Below are 14,770 nucleotides of genomic sequence, written 5' to 3'. Positions count from 1 at the left end.
ATTAGATACAAAGTTGTGTACTGGTGCTCAGGAGGCTTCCATGGAAATGCCCACCTGCACTCCAGCAGACTCAAGGATCCTCAGGCAACACAAGTGTGCTCTCCCTTCTAACAATCACAGCATCTTGCTACACAAAGTCAAGGATCAGACATTATAGTCATGAAGAGGAGAATTCTGTTTAATTCTGGCAAATGACAACAATAACAATAAATTAGGATAAAACAATCACAAGATGCACTAGGATACAGAGAAAAGAGATCCTAAAACTACAAACATCAGTAACATTTCTTAAATGAAAGCTGGGAAGACAGAACTGAGAAGGAGGAGAACCCTCTGTCCACTGGTCTCAACATAGAGCAATAAAGGTAAGATAAGAAACATGAAGTTCGGGGCTGGAGAGATGGCTCAGTAGTTAAGAGCACCGACTGCTCTTCCAGAGGTCCTGAGTTCAATTCCCAGCAACCACATGGTGGCTCACAACCATCTGTAATGAGATCTGATGCCCTCTTCTGGTGTGTCTGAAGACAGCTACAGTGTACTTATATATAATAAATGAATAAATCTTTAAAAAAAAAAAAAAAAGAAACATGAAGTTCAACTCTAGGAAAATCAACAGACACACAACATCCATCTCAAAACAAAAACAAAGACAAAAACAAAACAAAAACAAACACACACACATAGGAAGAAATAGGGCATAGGATATTGTTTAAAACGTGAACAAACACTCCCCAAAACTGAAGGCTTTACAACCCAAACAATAAAATAAAACCACACACGCTCGGGGTTGGGGATTTAGCTCAGTGGCAGAGCGCTTGCCTAGGAAGCGCAAGGCCCTGGGTTCGGTCCCCAGCTCTGAGAAAAAAAAAAAAAAAAAAAAAAAAAAAAAAACCACACACGCTCACTTAGAAGACTTCAGAATACCTGAGGAAAACACTCTGAAATTCTAAAAACTGTGAAGGGGGGAGAAAAGGGAGTTATAAGTGGATTTGGATTCTTTATGTGAAATTCTTACAAGAGAAAACACCGTCCAAATTGTGAACAAAAATTGTGTTCAACCTACTACTCTAAAGTCAGCCAGACCATCAGCAAAGTGTGAGGGTAAAATGAAGATTTCAGACATAAAGGACCTCAAATAATCTCTCTTTCCCATAAACCCCATCCTTAGGGTTCCACTGAGGAGACACAATCAGCAAAGAAAGAGGAGGACAAGAAACCCGGAGAGGACAGAGAGGGACAAAGTGCTACTGTCCAGCCTGAAGCAAGGGATGGATGACGCTAAGTCAAGACATCACTGAGAAGAATCCAATGGAACTAACAGATGTCTTAACGTGCTGCCTGAAGGGGGAGGGGGATCAAAAGGCATTCACAAGTTTCTTGGGGTACCTGAGATGTACAGACACAAAGCAGGCTAACCAAGAAAGTTTAAAATCCAATTATTTTTTCTGGGGAAGAAAAGGGGTGAGGGTGGGAGGGGGCATCTACCAGGTCGTAGCTAACTCAGAAAAGGGCAATGTACACTGTGGTAGCAACACTGTCTGTGACACAGTCCACTGCGGCAACAGACTGCTGGCTTGAAATGCACTGGAGGGACTGGAGAGATGGCTCTGTGTTTAAGAGGGCCCATGCTCAACTCCCAGAACCCACACGGCAGCTCACAACGGTCTGTAATTCCAGTTCCAGAGGATCCTATACCCTCATAAAGGCAAAACTCCAGTGCCCATCAAATAAAAACAAATCATTTTAAAAATTAAAAAAACAAAAAAAGAAAAAACAAACAAAAAAAAACAAAAAAAACTGGAGAGTATGGTGTACGGACGCCTCTGGAAGACAAATATTCAGTCCACACTGGTCTAGAAATTCAAGAGCCAACAAGGAAAAGATGAACACCACAGCCATTGAGTGAGCTATGCCCACGGTGGGAGGGGGACCTGGAGGACAAAACATTCAAATGCAGGGTGCGGATGGTTTCTGGTTTAAGCCCTTTTCTGCTGTTCAACTGATTTTTATTATGTGCAGTTAATGACTGGATTAAAACCACTTTTCCTGTCAAGTACAACTAGCCCGATGGAGTTGTTGCTCCCACCTTCCACCTTCCAAGTTCTCACTTGGCATTCTGAACCCTGGGTCTTAGGGACACTGTAAAAGCAACGCTCGCTTGTCTGAGCTTTTGGAAGTCACTTAACCTTTTAAGCACATGAAAATGTGGTGGAAAGCACTATTTCAATCAGTCTCGAACACACACCATAACCGCCAGCCACACCCAGGAGGCCCTCCCTGCATACATCCCACTACTTGCGCTCTGCCACCCAGACAAAGCCAGGGAATCCTTCAACAGCAGCAGCACAGCTGAGCGAAACAGAAAGCGACAGAAAGAGGCCCTGGTTCTGGAAGAGGACTGTGTAGAGATCACATTGTGACAGGACACCTCAGCTTGCACTAAACTGAAATAGCTAAGGTGGATGGGAATGTTACAGAAGCAAGCTCCCCCCTCTATCCCACACACTGCCCACTGCTGGACATCCGTGCCTGGTGCTCATCAATCAGGTGCCTACTCAGCCACGTCCTTAGAAAATCAGTTCCTGGCCAGAAAGGTATCACTTCAAGTACTAATGAGCAGTGGCCTCTTTTCTAACATGCCAAAATCAAACTTCTATATGCACATGTCTTTTGATAACTTAGCCTGCAGCCAGCAAACACTGTCTTGTGTGGGTATATATCATATATGTAATAAATGATATAAGCCATGTTATCTTAACCAAGTTACTCAAAGCCTCACTTTTCTCATCTCCCCTAACACTTGCCTCACTGGGTAACAAGAAACTGAGAAGTAACATGTGTAGGTCCATACCAGGCCCCTGCTAGACGGCTCAACAGGTAAGGGTACTTGTTGTCCAGTCACATGACTTGAGTTCAAGCCCTGGGACCCCTAATGTGGAAAGAGACAGCCTACACCCTCAAGGTGTCTTCTGACCGCCACGGAACACATGGTGGTACACACACACAAATAAATAAATGTAACAGCAACATTCTAACATGCAACAGTAGGCACACGGACTTGTCCATGTCTGCCGCTGGCTACTTCTGTCCCCTGGCTTCCAAGCTGGCTAAGACAGGAGGAAAGGAAATACAAGTCAACAAAGTCACAATTACGTAAGTTCTTTTAACAACAACGACAATAATAAAAACATGCCTAGGAGCTGCTTTACAAATCGTTATTTTTCCTAAGCCTTTCTGCCATGCTCCAGGAATTGCTTAGACGCAGTTTCAATTCTGCCAGACTAAATTCAGCTAATTCAACTAGACTATAAGGAAGGTGAAAATAGGATGTTGCAAAAACACAGTTCTTCTTCGGTTTAAAGAGTACAAACCCACAAATACAACTATGTCTAAACAGTCTGCTAAAAGCAATTTCATTCCGAGGCTGAGCTCTCTCAACAGACCTTAAGAAATTCCTCTTAAAAAAAACTCTCTGTGGAGTTGGGGATTTAGCTCAGTGGTAGAGCGCTTGCCTAGCAAGCTCAAGGCCCTGAGTTCGGTCCCCAGCTCCGGAAAAAAAGAAAAAAAAAAACAAAAAAAAACTCTCCGTGAGCTTGAGGCCAATCTGGTCTTCATAGTGGATTCCAGAACAGCCCGGACTACATAAGGCCCCTGTCTCGAAAAGATAAACGAAACTCCTCTAATACACAGACACAGACACAGACACAGACACACACACACACACACACACACACACACACACACACACACACACGGGGAGGGGTGGGGGCATATGCGCGCCCACTAAAAAAGTGACACTTAATGGATGTTTAGGAGGCGACCTTTGCAAGTTCCAACATTTCACTCAGAAACACCCCGAGAAAAATTGAAGGGACTGCCTTAATGCACAAAAGACGGTAAAAGCTGGCTATTCCCAACTATCAGAGACTTCCTTTGGATGGATGGCCAGGCCTTCCTTCAAGGGCTGATTTTCAGAATGCATAGAGTACCGAGCGGAGGGCAGAATCATTTTTCAAATGGACTCCCCAAACAACGGGGCTAAACAGGTAAACGGAACCACCACCGACAGACCCAAAGCTTCTCCTCTCGCTTCAGGGTCTGCAGAGTAGGCGAGTGGCCTCGAACGGCAGCCTCAGGTCAAACTCAACCAACCCAAGGCAAACCCCGAAGCCGAAGGTCCGGTCGGCCCCAAGGTGTGCAGGATGCCACACAACTTAGGGCGTCCGGCTCACCTTGCCCCCACTCGCTAACCAGAAAGCACGCGCGCAGCGGCGTGGCCTGTGGGCCACCCACAGCAGCCTAAGGAGCGGCCACCCGTGTCCGGAGCGCCGACTCCCGAGGCTCCGGAGCTCCGCGGCCTAGAGTGACACGCGCAGGGAGGCTGCGGAGAGAGCGGGCGCGGGCGGCGCAGCGGCAGCACCGCGGGCTCACGAGGCCCCCGGAGCGGCGCCACTCACCGAGCAGCCGGCGCACCTCGTCCTCGCTCAGGTAGAGGCTCACGCTGGGTCCCGCAGGAGCGGCGGCCAGGGCCGGGGACCGCGGGGCGGCGGCGGGCAGCATCGCCAGCAGCAGCAGGAGCAGCGGCGGCGGCGGGGCCCTCAGGCCGCCGGTCCCCGGGACGCCGCCCCGGCCCGCGCGCATGGCCGCCGCCGAGCAGGAGCGTCCGCCGCCCGCCGCCCGCCGCGCCGCCGCGCACCCCGGCCCCGAGCGCCTCACAGCCCCGAGCCGGGGGCGGCCGGCCAGCTCATCGCGCCGCCGCTTCAGACCCGCCGCCCGAGAACGGGAGGGGGGGGGGGGGTGAGCTGCTGGCGGAGACGCGCGCGTGCGCGTGCCCCCCGTGCGCGAGGGCGCGCACGCACGCGCCGCCGGACAGAGAGCGCCGGGTTCTGGAGCGCGCGTGCACGAGAGCGCGTCGCAGACCTGAAGTCTGGTTAGGGGCCGCGAGTAGGGGTCGGTATAAATAGCATAGGTTGTTTGCCAATGTGAAATGCGCAAAGAATGAAGGAAATGAGATAAAGAGGAGCAAGCTAATCAAAACAATAAAGAAATGTCCCGGCCAGGCGAAGGGCTCTGGGTAAATATAGCCAAGTCCCCAGCCCTAGTCGTTGAGGCCTGGGGTCGGTTGGTCCACTGTAAGCCTCTAGCCCCTTTATTCTTCCCCAAGTCTTGGATGCTATTTTAAAAGAAAAGCATGCTGGTTTTGTTTAACAAGAAGGGGCAGATACATAGGAATCTTCCCTTATCCCACCCAGGTCAGCCTCTAGTTAGCTGTCTGTTCCCTGGGGGTTCACATGCCACACACTTTTCAGTAAGACCTCAGCAAATCTTAGTAAACTTTTATTTTGTATTTTGGTTTTCCTTTGTTTGTCTTTGAAACAGAGTCTCACTATGTATCCCTAGCCAGCATGGAACTTGCTCTGTAGACCAAGCCTCGGACTCACAGAGATCTGCCAGCCTCTGCTTCCCAAGTGCTAGGATTAAAGGCCTATGCCACCACACCCAGCAAGTTTGTTTTTATATGTGATGAATTTGTATTATTCTAGTTCTCCTTTCTGTAAATCAACCTGCATCTGGGACTTTAACTTGTGGTCCCTTCCAGCCCCTCCCCCCAAAACATGTAGTGTATGTGGCAGTGTGTGCTTATGGCTGTGTATTGCTGTCTGTGTGCATGGGTGCTTTCACATACATGGAAGTGGTTCTTACATTTCATCGCTTGCTCAAGGAAGACCTTGTCTCCCTAAACTGGTTAAGAATGCCTAATGCATATCAGAGACTGATGAATAACTCTGGGAAGGCCCCTACCATGACAGCCAAGTTTACTCCAAAGGCTATCACTCAGGTTGGCTCCCAAACACCCCTCCTCACATCCTCCAGACCAGTGTCATCCCACCCCTGTGGCCTGTTCACTGACCTCCCTCTTCCCTCCATGCCTGAGGAGAGAGCAGCTGCTTTCTCCCCTGACTAGCTTCAAGCTCCCAGTTGCCCATCCACTCAGACCCTGAGAGATACTATTTTGATCCCCTGCCAGGGCAGAGAGAGAGAGAGACTGAAGGGAAGGAAAGTTGGGTCTTGATATTTTTTTCTTCCCTCTCTCCTGTAGTGAGAGGGATGGATTCCATTTGGAGACAAGCTGGCCTCAATTTGTCAAGCTTCAATTCCTCAGCACAGAATACAGTGCCCTGCAGGAAGAGACCAGGAAGTGGGCATGAACTGAACAAAAGCATGCCATTGGTGAATGATGAAAAACACAAGTCACCTGTGGCCACTGCTACCTAGTAGGGAGGGAGCCAGGGCCCTACCAGGAAGACCTCGGGGAAACATGCTCTGTGAACAGGGCTCTCTACTCAGGAAAACAAAGGTGTGCGGGGGGGGGGGGGGGGGGGGGGTGTTTAAGGCAATGGTTTGGTGTCTCCATTTTTGCAGCAAGCTAATAATCCCCAAGGAAGGAAGCTGAGTCTTCTAGATGGCCTTTTACTTCCACATCTTTGGCCTGTGACGTCTTGCGACACTATGATATGTGCATCCCAAAACTGTCAGTCAAGCCAGGCTGAGGTCTGGTATTTATCAATGGTGTGGCCTTGGGAAAATTAAACTCTCAGAGCCCTGGTTTCTTCGTTCATAAAACCCGGGCGCTAAGGCTTGACTTGCAGAGGTTTTACAAGGATTTAATTGGAGAAGCTATAAATAAAACACCTGGGTGGACACCGGATGACTGCCATGACTATTATTAGTACTGTTGACATAATGAATTCCCTCCTTCCCTCTAATGGCCACTTCTGTGAAGTTTCATCACCAGACAGTTCAGATGAGGTATCCTCCCAAAGTCTCTTCGAATACCCCAGAGCCTGTACCCAACATGCATTTATGCTGGGCCTGGTCTGAAGAAGCACGTTAGGATGCAGGGAGGACAGAGCTTCCCTGAGCGATCACTAATGGGAGTTTTCACCCGTGCTGTGGAGGAAAACATAAGGGTCTCTGTGTGTGATTCCCAAGCCAGCTGCTCCACCAGGGAATTACAGAAATGCAAATTCCTGGGCTCCCCCCACCCCTCCCCCAGAATAAGGAAAAGAACAACTGGAATTGAGGAGCCAACCTGTGTTTCCAGTGAACCCTAAAGGTGATTCAAGTATTGGCCCCTCACTTAAGAAAGGCTCAGCTCGGGGGCTGGGGATTTAGCTCAGTGGTAGAGCGCTTACCTAGGAAGCGCAAGGCCCTGGGTTCGGTCCCCAGCTCCGGGGAAAAAAAAGAACAAAAAAAAAAAAAAAAAAAAGAAAGGCTCAGCTCCTGCCTCTCCTTTGATCTGTTACAGGTGCCTCCCCACCCCCATTTCCCGACCACCACACCCCTACCACCTCCGGGGCTCCTGCCTGCTACTGTCTACCTCACTGTTCCCAGCTGCCAGGGCCATCCTGTAAAACAGCAGCCCAATGTATTATTCTCTGGCTTTCTGGCTACCAGTGTCTCCCTGGCTCATAGAATAAAAGGCAACATTCTTGCAAGGCCAGAAGGCAGGTTTCAAGCCCTATCATCTCTCTTCCCCTCTGACTGTATTTCCTACCCTCCTCCTACCCTTCAGCTCTATGGCTTCCATTTTGGCTTTCTCGCTCTTCCAGCCTTAGGCACAACCCTTCCTCAGGAATGTTTGCCCCAAGGGCTTCCATATCGCTTCTTTTCCTACCTCCTTCACATCTATGTCCACAAATTAATCTCTGAATAAGAAGAAAGTTGCAACACTCTTGTTGAACCAGACTCCAATCACACACTCTTCCTCTGTCATACAGAGGTCTCCTCTAATACTCTCCTCTCCCCTGCCAAGGTGTGGGTGGCAATCTCTGACATTTCCCAGTAAGCCTCTGCATCTAAATGCTGGGAAACTCTGACCTCCGCCTGAGGTTTCTTTGTCCCCAGGGAAAATGAAGGCCATGGCTGGCCTTGACCACACTCTGCCCACCCACCGCCAACCTCCTTGGTTTTCCTGTCACCATGGCTGACCTTACTCTTCTCCAGAAGGCATAGTTAAGGAAAGTCAGGAAATAACCTAACACCTGGTGTTTACTATTCCAGACGCAGGCTTGAGACTCCACAGGACGGATGCATGGAAACATTGCAGCCTGGTCAGGGGCTGTGAGATGGAGTGGCAGGTGTTCCAAGTAGGGCGCTGGCATAGCTTCAGGGTCTCCACTGGCTGGTACCCACAAAGACACCCTGGCAGCCCAGAGTTCACAAAGCCAGGGGCGCCCCACCCCTACCCCTGACTGGTTTACATCCCCTATCTGGATCATCTAAGAATGCCATTCGGTAAACCCTCCCTTTCCTCATGTAAGTCAATCCAATTGCACTGTAACAGGTCAAGCATTAGAGAAGTTCATGGCACAAAAGGTGAACCTTCCCTTTCACATGCACCTTGATTGTTCTTCCTACACACCTAGCTGGGTGTTATTCCCACAGACTTTTGTCTAGAAATTTACACCTTATTAGATCCACAGCTGTGTTTAAATTTTTTCCATTTCATATATAAAGTCATGATTTACATGATTATGGGGGGGGTGAGACAGGGCCATTACCCCATGCTGACCTCAAACACAATATATAGTTGAGGGAGTTCTTGAGCTTCTGATCCTCTTTCCTTCACTCCTTAAGTGCTGCTATTATACACATGCTCCACCATGGCTGGTGTATGTGCACACTGCAGAATGAGCCCTGGACCTCATGCATGCTCTACAAGTACCCCACTGACCGGGCCCCACTCCTAACCCTCCTAGCCCTATGGTTTGCTATTTTTTTTTTTTTTGGTTCTTTTTTTCGGAGCTGGGGACCGAACCCAAGGCCTTGCGCTTCCTAGGTAAGTGCTCTACCACTGAGCTAAATCCCCAGCCCCATGGTTTGCTTCTTTAACTCAACAAAATAGCTTGAGATTTTGAGGAGTCTTGTATGACAAGGAACCCGGAGCTACTCCCAGGGTATGCCTGATTGGGATGAGCCCTGGGAGATCCTACCTGCTCTGGTTCTCCACTTCTCCTCCTTGCACACACATCCTGGTGCACATCCTGTTTCAAAGGGTGGATCCCATGAAATAAAATCACTGAGCCAAAGGGAGTTCCATTTTAATTTTAATAGATTCTGTTCAGTTGCCCTCCAAATGACTTCACCAATGTGCCTTTCTTTTTTTCTTTCTTTTTCTTTTTTTAAAAAAAGGTTTATTTATTTTATGAGCACACTGTAGCTGTCTTCATGCACACTAGAAGGATCCCCATTACAGATGGTTGTGAGCCACCATGTGGTTGCTGGGATTTGAACTCAGGACCTCTGGAAGAGCAGTCAGTGCTCTTAACCACTGAACCATCTCTCCAGCCCCCAGTGTGCCTTTCTACCAGAAAGCTTAATAGGTAATTGTACTTGTTAGCTCTTGTCAACTTGATACAAGTTAGAGCCACCAGCTGAAGAGTTGCCTCCATCAGATTGGCCTTTGGTCATGTCCACAGGGCATTTTCTTGATTAGTGGTTGATGAGGCATGGTCTCAACGGTTGTGGGTGGTTCCATTCCTGGGTTTATAAGAAAAAAAAAACTGAGCAAACCACCAAAGAGCCTTTCTCCATGGTATCTCTCAGTTCCTGCCTGGAGTTCCTGTCTTGGTGTCCCTCAGTGGCCAACTGTAAATCGTAAGCCAAATAAACCCTTCCCTCCCTCAAGTGTTTTGGGGGATCTGGTTTTTTGTTTTTTGGGTTTTTTTCCCCCTGGTGCTTTGTGTTGTTGCTGCTGTTTTCTGTTGTTGGTGTTCGGTTTGGTCATTGTTTTATCACAGAAAGGAAATTAATTCATCATTGTTTGATCTTTTCCATCACGAGTGAGCTTGGCGTTCTGTCCATGCGTGACCTTTATATAGTCAATATATAGAGAAATTGCTGTGCACTTTAATTTACATTTTAAAGTGTTCAGGGGGAGGGAACCCGAGGTGTGGGATGCTCGGTGGGCAGTGCCTGCCTCGAAAGCCTGATGGCTGGGATTCAGTCCCCAGAACCGACCGTCCCTGGACCTGATGTACAGGTGAAAGAACGACTGACTGCTCCACACAAGTGCCGTGTGTGCGCATGGCCCCAACACACCGAAATAAAGAAAACACCGAGGATATTAAAGTATTTGCAACTGTTGCGTGGGTTTGGGTTGGCTGTTTGCCTTCCAACTCATACGTATTCCTCTTCCTGCATCCATTGTCCTTTCACCTCGTTAACAGTTTTGCTTAAAACTTGGAGTCTTATTTTTCATAACTGACCATCTTTTCCCTTGCGGTTTCTGTATCTTGTGTCATGCTTTAGAATGAACTTCCAATTAACAACCCTTACATTGTGAATGCTTTTGTGCTTTTTCTCTTTAAAAAAAAAAAAAATCAGTCCCTTCATCCGTCTGGAACGTATGTTTATGCGCGGCACATGACACGACTTTATTTTTTCCATATGGGGAACCGTTTGTCGAAAATACCATATATTATACATCACACACTGCATATTCCACTCAGTAGCTCTGTAGAATTTTAAGTAAAACAAGAATTTTACCTGCTCAACCTCCACATAGAGGTCTCCGGAACCCCACCCATGGTACCAAACATTTTAGCCATGCATGCACGGCAATTGAGTGCTTGACGTATGGCTGGTAGGAGCTGAAATAGGCAACCAGAGTTTGAAGAATGTACAAGTGTCATTAATCTGTATTATATTGGTTACATGTCAGTGACACTATTTTAAATATTCTGTGCTAAATTATACTGTTGAAAATGATTTCACTTCTTTTTAAAAAATATTTATTTATTTGTTTTATGTATGAGTGTTCTACCTGCACATACACCTGCATTCCAGAAGAGGGCATCAGATCCCATTACAGATGGTTGTGAGCCACCAAGTGGTTGCTGGGAATTGAACTCAGGACCTCTGGAAGAGCAGCCGGTAGGCGCTGAGTCATCTCTCCAGCCCTCGATTGCTTCTTTTTTTACCCTCTTGAAAGCCACATAAGCTAGCTCATGTGTGTTCCTTCTAGGGAGTGATGGTCTTGCTTGGACTTCCAGATTGTTTAGGATTTCATTTTAACGGGTTACATTTCTCATGCTACTTAGAACAGTTGACCAGTTGTGTGAGTTACACAATAGCAGAAACTAAAACGGGTGGGTGATTATAACAGCCACAGTATCTAGATGATCCTTATCTCTTAAGCATTAAACACACACACACCCCAAAGTTATTAAAGTCAGTACAAAGTATAAAAAAAATGGTACAACTTTCATCGAGTAAATATTACATTGGCATTTGAAATGAATGAGGAGTTCACTCCTTTGGTAAAGGGCTTGCCACACAAGCATGAGGACCTGAGTTTGAGCCTCCAGAACCCACATAAAAGGCCAGGTGTGTCGGCACAGGCTTCTAACTCCCGAGCTAGGAGACTAGAGACAGGAGAGTCTCTGGGACTTGCTGGCCAACCTCCCCAGGCAAAGCAGAGAGCTCAGGTTCAGTGAGAGAACCTGTTCCAAAAAGATAAGCAGCCAAACAATTGAAGATCACACCAAGTATCAGCCCCTTTCTCTGCATGTGTACACACGCGCGCACGCACACACACACACACACACACACACACACACTTGTGCACACAAATCCATGCATGCACATGCATATTTTTATTTTCAATTTTATTTTTTGATTTCTTGTTTTGTATGTGAATGAGCATTTTTCTCACATGTGTGTCTGGGCACCATGTGAGTATCTGGGGCCTGAGGTCAGCATCAGATCCCCCTGAAACTGGAGTTATGGACAGTTGTAAGGAACTGAACCCAGATTCTGTACAAAACAATAAGTTCTCTTAACCACTGAGCCTTTCTCCAGCCCCCCCTTTTTTCGAAAAGGGGGGGGGGTGACAAGGGAAGGGAATCCTTCCTACTCAGTGCCTTGGGCTAAAGCCGGGAGATGGCTGTTCCTAATACTAAAAGGGAACTAGGAGTCTTGGCTGGGTTGGAAGCCATATTTAAAACTGTGGTGAGGACTCATTTCTCACCAGTACAGCCAAAGTCAAAAGTTTATTAGCACATTTTCTTGGCACAGATATGGAGAAACCGAGACTTTAACGCATTGCTGCTTGGGGTTTCTGTTGATGCAAATCCTCCAGAGGGCAGTTTGACAATGACATCGTAGCTGTAAAGGCTATGCCTCTGACCCAGTGTATTCAGCACCAAGGAATTGACCTTATGCACATATCTGTATATTTGTGTAAGAGTTTATCTTGTAGATAATTTTGCCGGACTGTCTGCCAAAAGACTGAAAAACTTGGAGGTCTGGCAGTAGGAAGTGTCCATATTTATGATCTATCACAAGTATCTTAGAAAAGATGTAAGTGGGTGACCACCTGGATCCTGGGTTGGGGATGTAGTTAGAGCCAAAGGGAGGAGACGTGTGTGCCCCTGGCAGACACGAGTTGTTCCCTGAATCCATTCTCCCCTTTGATAACACTCATACAGTTTTGGCTATGCCGATTTCCTGGCTTCCCTTACAATTTACCTAAGTTCTCACTGGAATATGAAAAAACAAAACAAAAACCAGTATCCGCTCTCTTTCAGGATGTTGGTTTCCTCCATGATCTGGTCTTGTGTACTGTGAACTTGAAAAGAAAAACAATCTCTGTGTGGGCGTTTGGCCTGCATGTATGCCTGAGCACCATTTTTATGCCTAGTGCCCATGGAGCCAGAAAAACCTGAAAATGAACTTACGGATAATTGTAAGGACCTCGGAGGTGCAGGGAAACAAACCTAGGTCGTCTGGAAGAGTAGTGAGTGCTCTTAGCCACTGGACCATCTCTCCAGCCACTTGTGTCCTATAGGGGTATGTCAGTCTTGGAGGTGCAGGTTCTAGAGACAGTGGCATGCTCTGGGGAGAGCATGGTCCCTCTGCTGGCTCTTACCCAAGTGCTCTCTGTCCCAGGGTTACTTGCTGCTAGGACATCATTCTGCCTCTCTGGTCCCAACTCACAGTCCCCAGGGGGACAACTCTACTGCTAATGCCTGCTCCGTGCAGGAGGAGAAGAACTCTACTGCTAATGCCTGAGAAGAACTCTACTGCTAATGCCTGTTCCGTGCAGGAGGAGAAGAACTCTACTGTTAATGCCTGCTCCGTGCAGGAGGAGAAAAACTCTACTGCTAATGCCAGCTAGGCGCAGTAGGACCAGAATGAAGATTCCTCCAACAGACGCTCCGCATTAAATATGCTGGTGTTCGCCCAGGGGCACCCTCCCCTTGCTTGAGTCCCTTGACCCAGAACTTGGAGCTGTTCCAAGATCACTCCCACCTCCAAAGTAGGGCCTTCTCTGGGTGTGTTTTATGATGCGGTTTTCTCTGATCTTGTTTTACTGTTAATTTGATACCATCTGCTTTCTTTTACGATTTCTCATTTTTTTTGTGCGTGTGTGTGATCCATTCATAAGAAATAAAATGTTTCTGCATGACAAAATCACTATAAACAAAGGCAAAAAACAGAAGACAGACTGAAGGAAATCTTTGCAGTATCACCACCGTCAAAGAACTGTGTTTTGTGAGGAACTTTTGCCAGTTGGCTTAAACAGTCATTGATGTACACACACACACACATAACCTATAATCCAATGACAATAAAAATAGACAAAGAAACAGACAATTCACAGAAAAATGCAAATAATTTGGAAATGTGTTAAAATGCTTAATTTTAAATATATTTATTTTTTAGTATGTGTATGTCGTCTGCCTGTATGCCCGTACCATTTGCATGCAGTGACCACAGATGACAGAAGAAGTTGTCAGATGCCCTGGAACCAGAATTACAGGCTGTGAGGCACCATGTGGGCGCTGAGAATCGAACCCTGGGGCAGCAATCGATGTCTTTCCAGCCTCCTTGATCAATAATCCATACTTAACCCACCAGACTCTCATCTAATGACTAGATGGTCCAATCTCTGACTGCCCGACAGCGTGGCACTCATCACAGCGTGGGGGAACAGGTGTTTTCATAATTGGTTGAGTGGAACTCACTAATCTCCTATGCAAAGAATCTAGCTGTCATCGACCCATTTCACAAGAGCGCAGTACTTCAGTCCGAAGGTGTGTGTGCACCTTAGGTGCGCTAGCAAAGCCACTGTCCTGTTTGACTTTCTATTGCTGTGATAAACACCATGGCCAAAGCGTCTTGGGAAAGAATGCGTTTTTTTTCATCTTACGTTTCCACACAAGCACTGTTTATCATTGAGAGGTCTTGGGAGAGCAACTCAAGCAGAGCCCTGGACACAGAAACCAGAGGAGAGACCAGGAAACTCTGACTCGTTCAGCTTGTTTTTGTAGATAACCCACAGCCACTTGCCCAGAGGTAGCACTGCCTACAGTGGGCTGGAACCTCCTGAAATAGAGCCCATAGAGTTGCTCACAGGCCAATCCGATGCAAGTAATTCCTTAGTTGAGGATCCATGTCCCCAAATGACTTGAGTTTGTGTCAAGTCGAAAAATGCCCGTGTTTTCATATGATTGCAAAAGTCACCGGGAAGCATCCACCATCAACAGCGCAGAGTTGGACGAGCCATGGTGAGAGTGCCTGGGTTTGTGGCTGTAAAGCAAACAGAGTGTGGAGATAATCATTCCAATAGCTGTGTCTGATAATTAGAATATTTGAAAAGGCCTTGAAGGTCAGGTTCTGTGTGAATGTAAGGGCTCAGCATCACTGCAGAGCTCAGATTAAGAATAGCCGTGTGGAGCTCAAGTGAGTAGCTGTGGCTGGG

General features: G+C 47.3%; 1 protein-coding gene across 2 annotated transcripts in view; it reads right to left on the bottom strand.

The window, feature by feature from the left end:
- Ryk (receptor-like tyrosine kinase) overlaps positions 1–4,825 on the bottom strand; it is a 72,755-nt gene extending 67,930 nt beyond the window's left edge. Inside the window, exon 1 of one of the 2 annotated variants that reach the window (XM_008766473.4) lies at positions 4,458–4,825. In XM_008766473.4, coding sequence (XP_008764695.2) covers positions 4,458–4,641 — 184 coding nt within the window. In that variant the 5' untranslated portion in view covers positions 4,642–4,825. 2 annotated transcript variants of the gene reach the window in all.
- Between the last annotated feature and the right edge of the window lie 9,945 nt (positions 4,826–14,770).

Source organism: Rattus norvegicus, chromosome 8, assembly GCF_036323735.1.
Source record: "Rattus norvegicus strain BN/NHsdMcwi chromosome 8, GRCr8, whole genome shotgun sequence".
Classification (NCBI taxonomy): domain Eukaryota; kingdom Metazoa; phylum Chordata; class Mammalia; order Rodentia; family Muridae; genus Rattus; species Rattus norvegicus.
The sequence above is the reverse complement of the archived record's forward strand: the minus strand, read 5'-3'. Positions and strand labels throughout refer to the sequence as shown.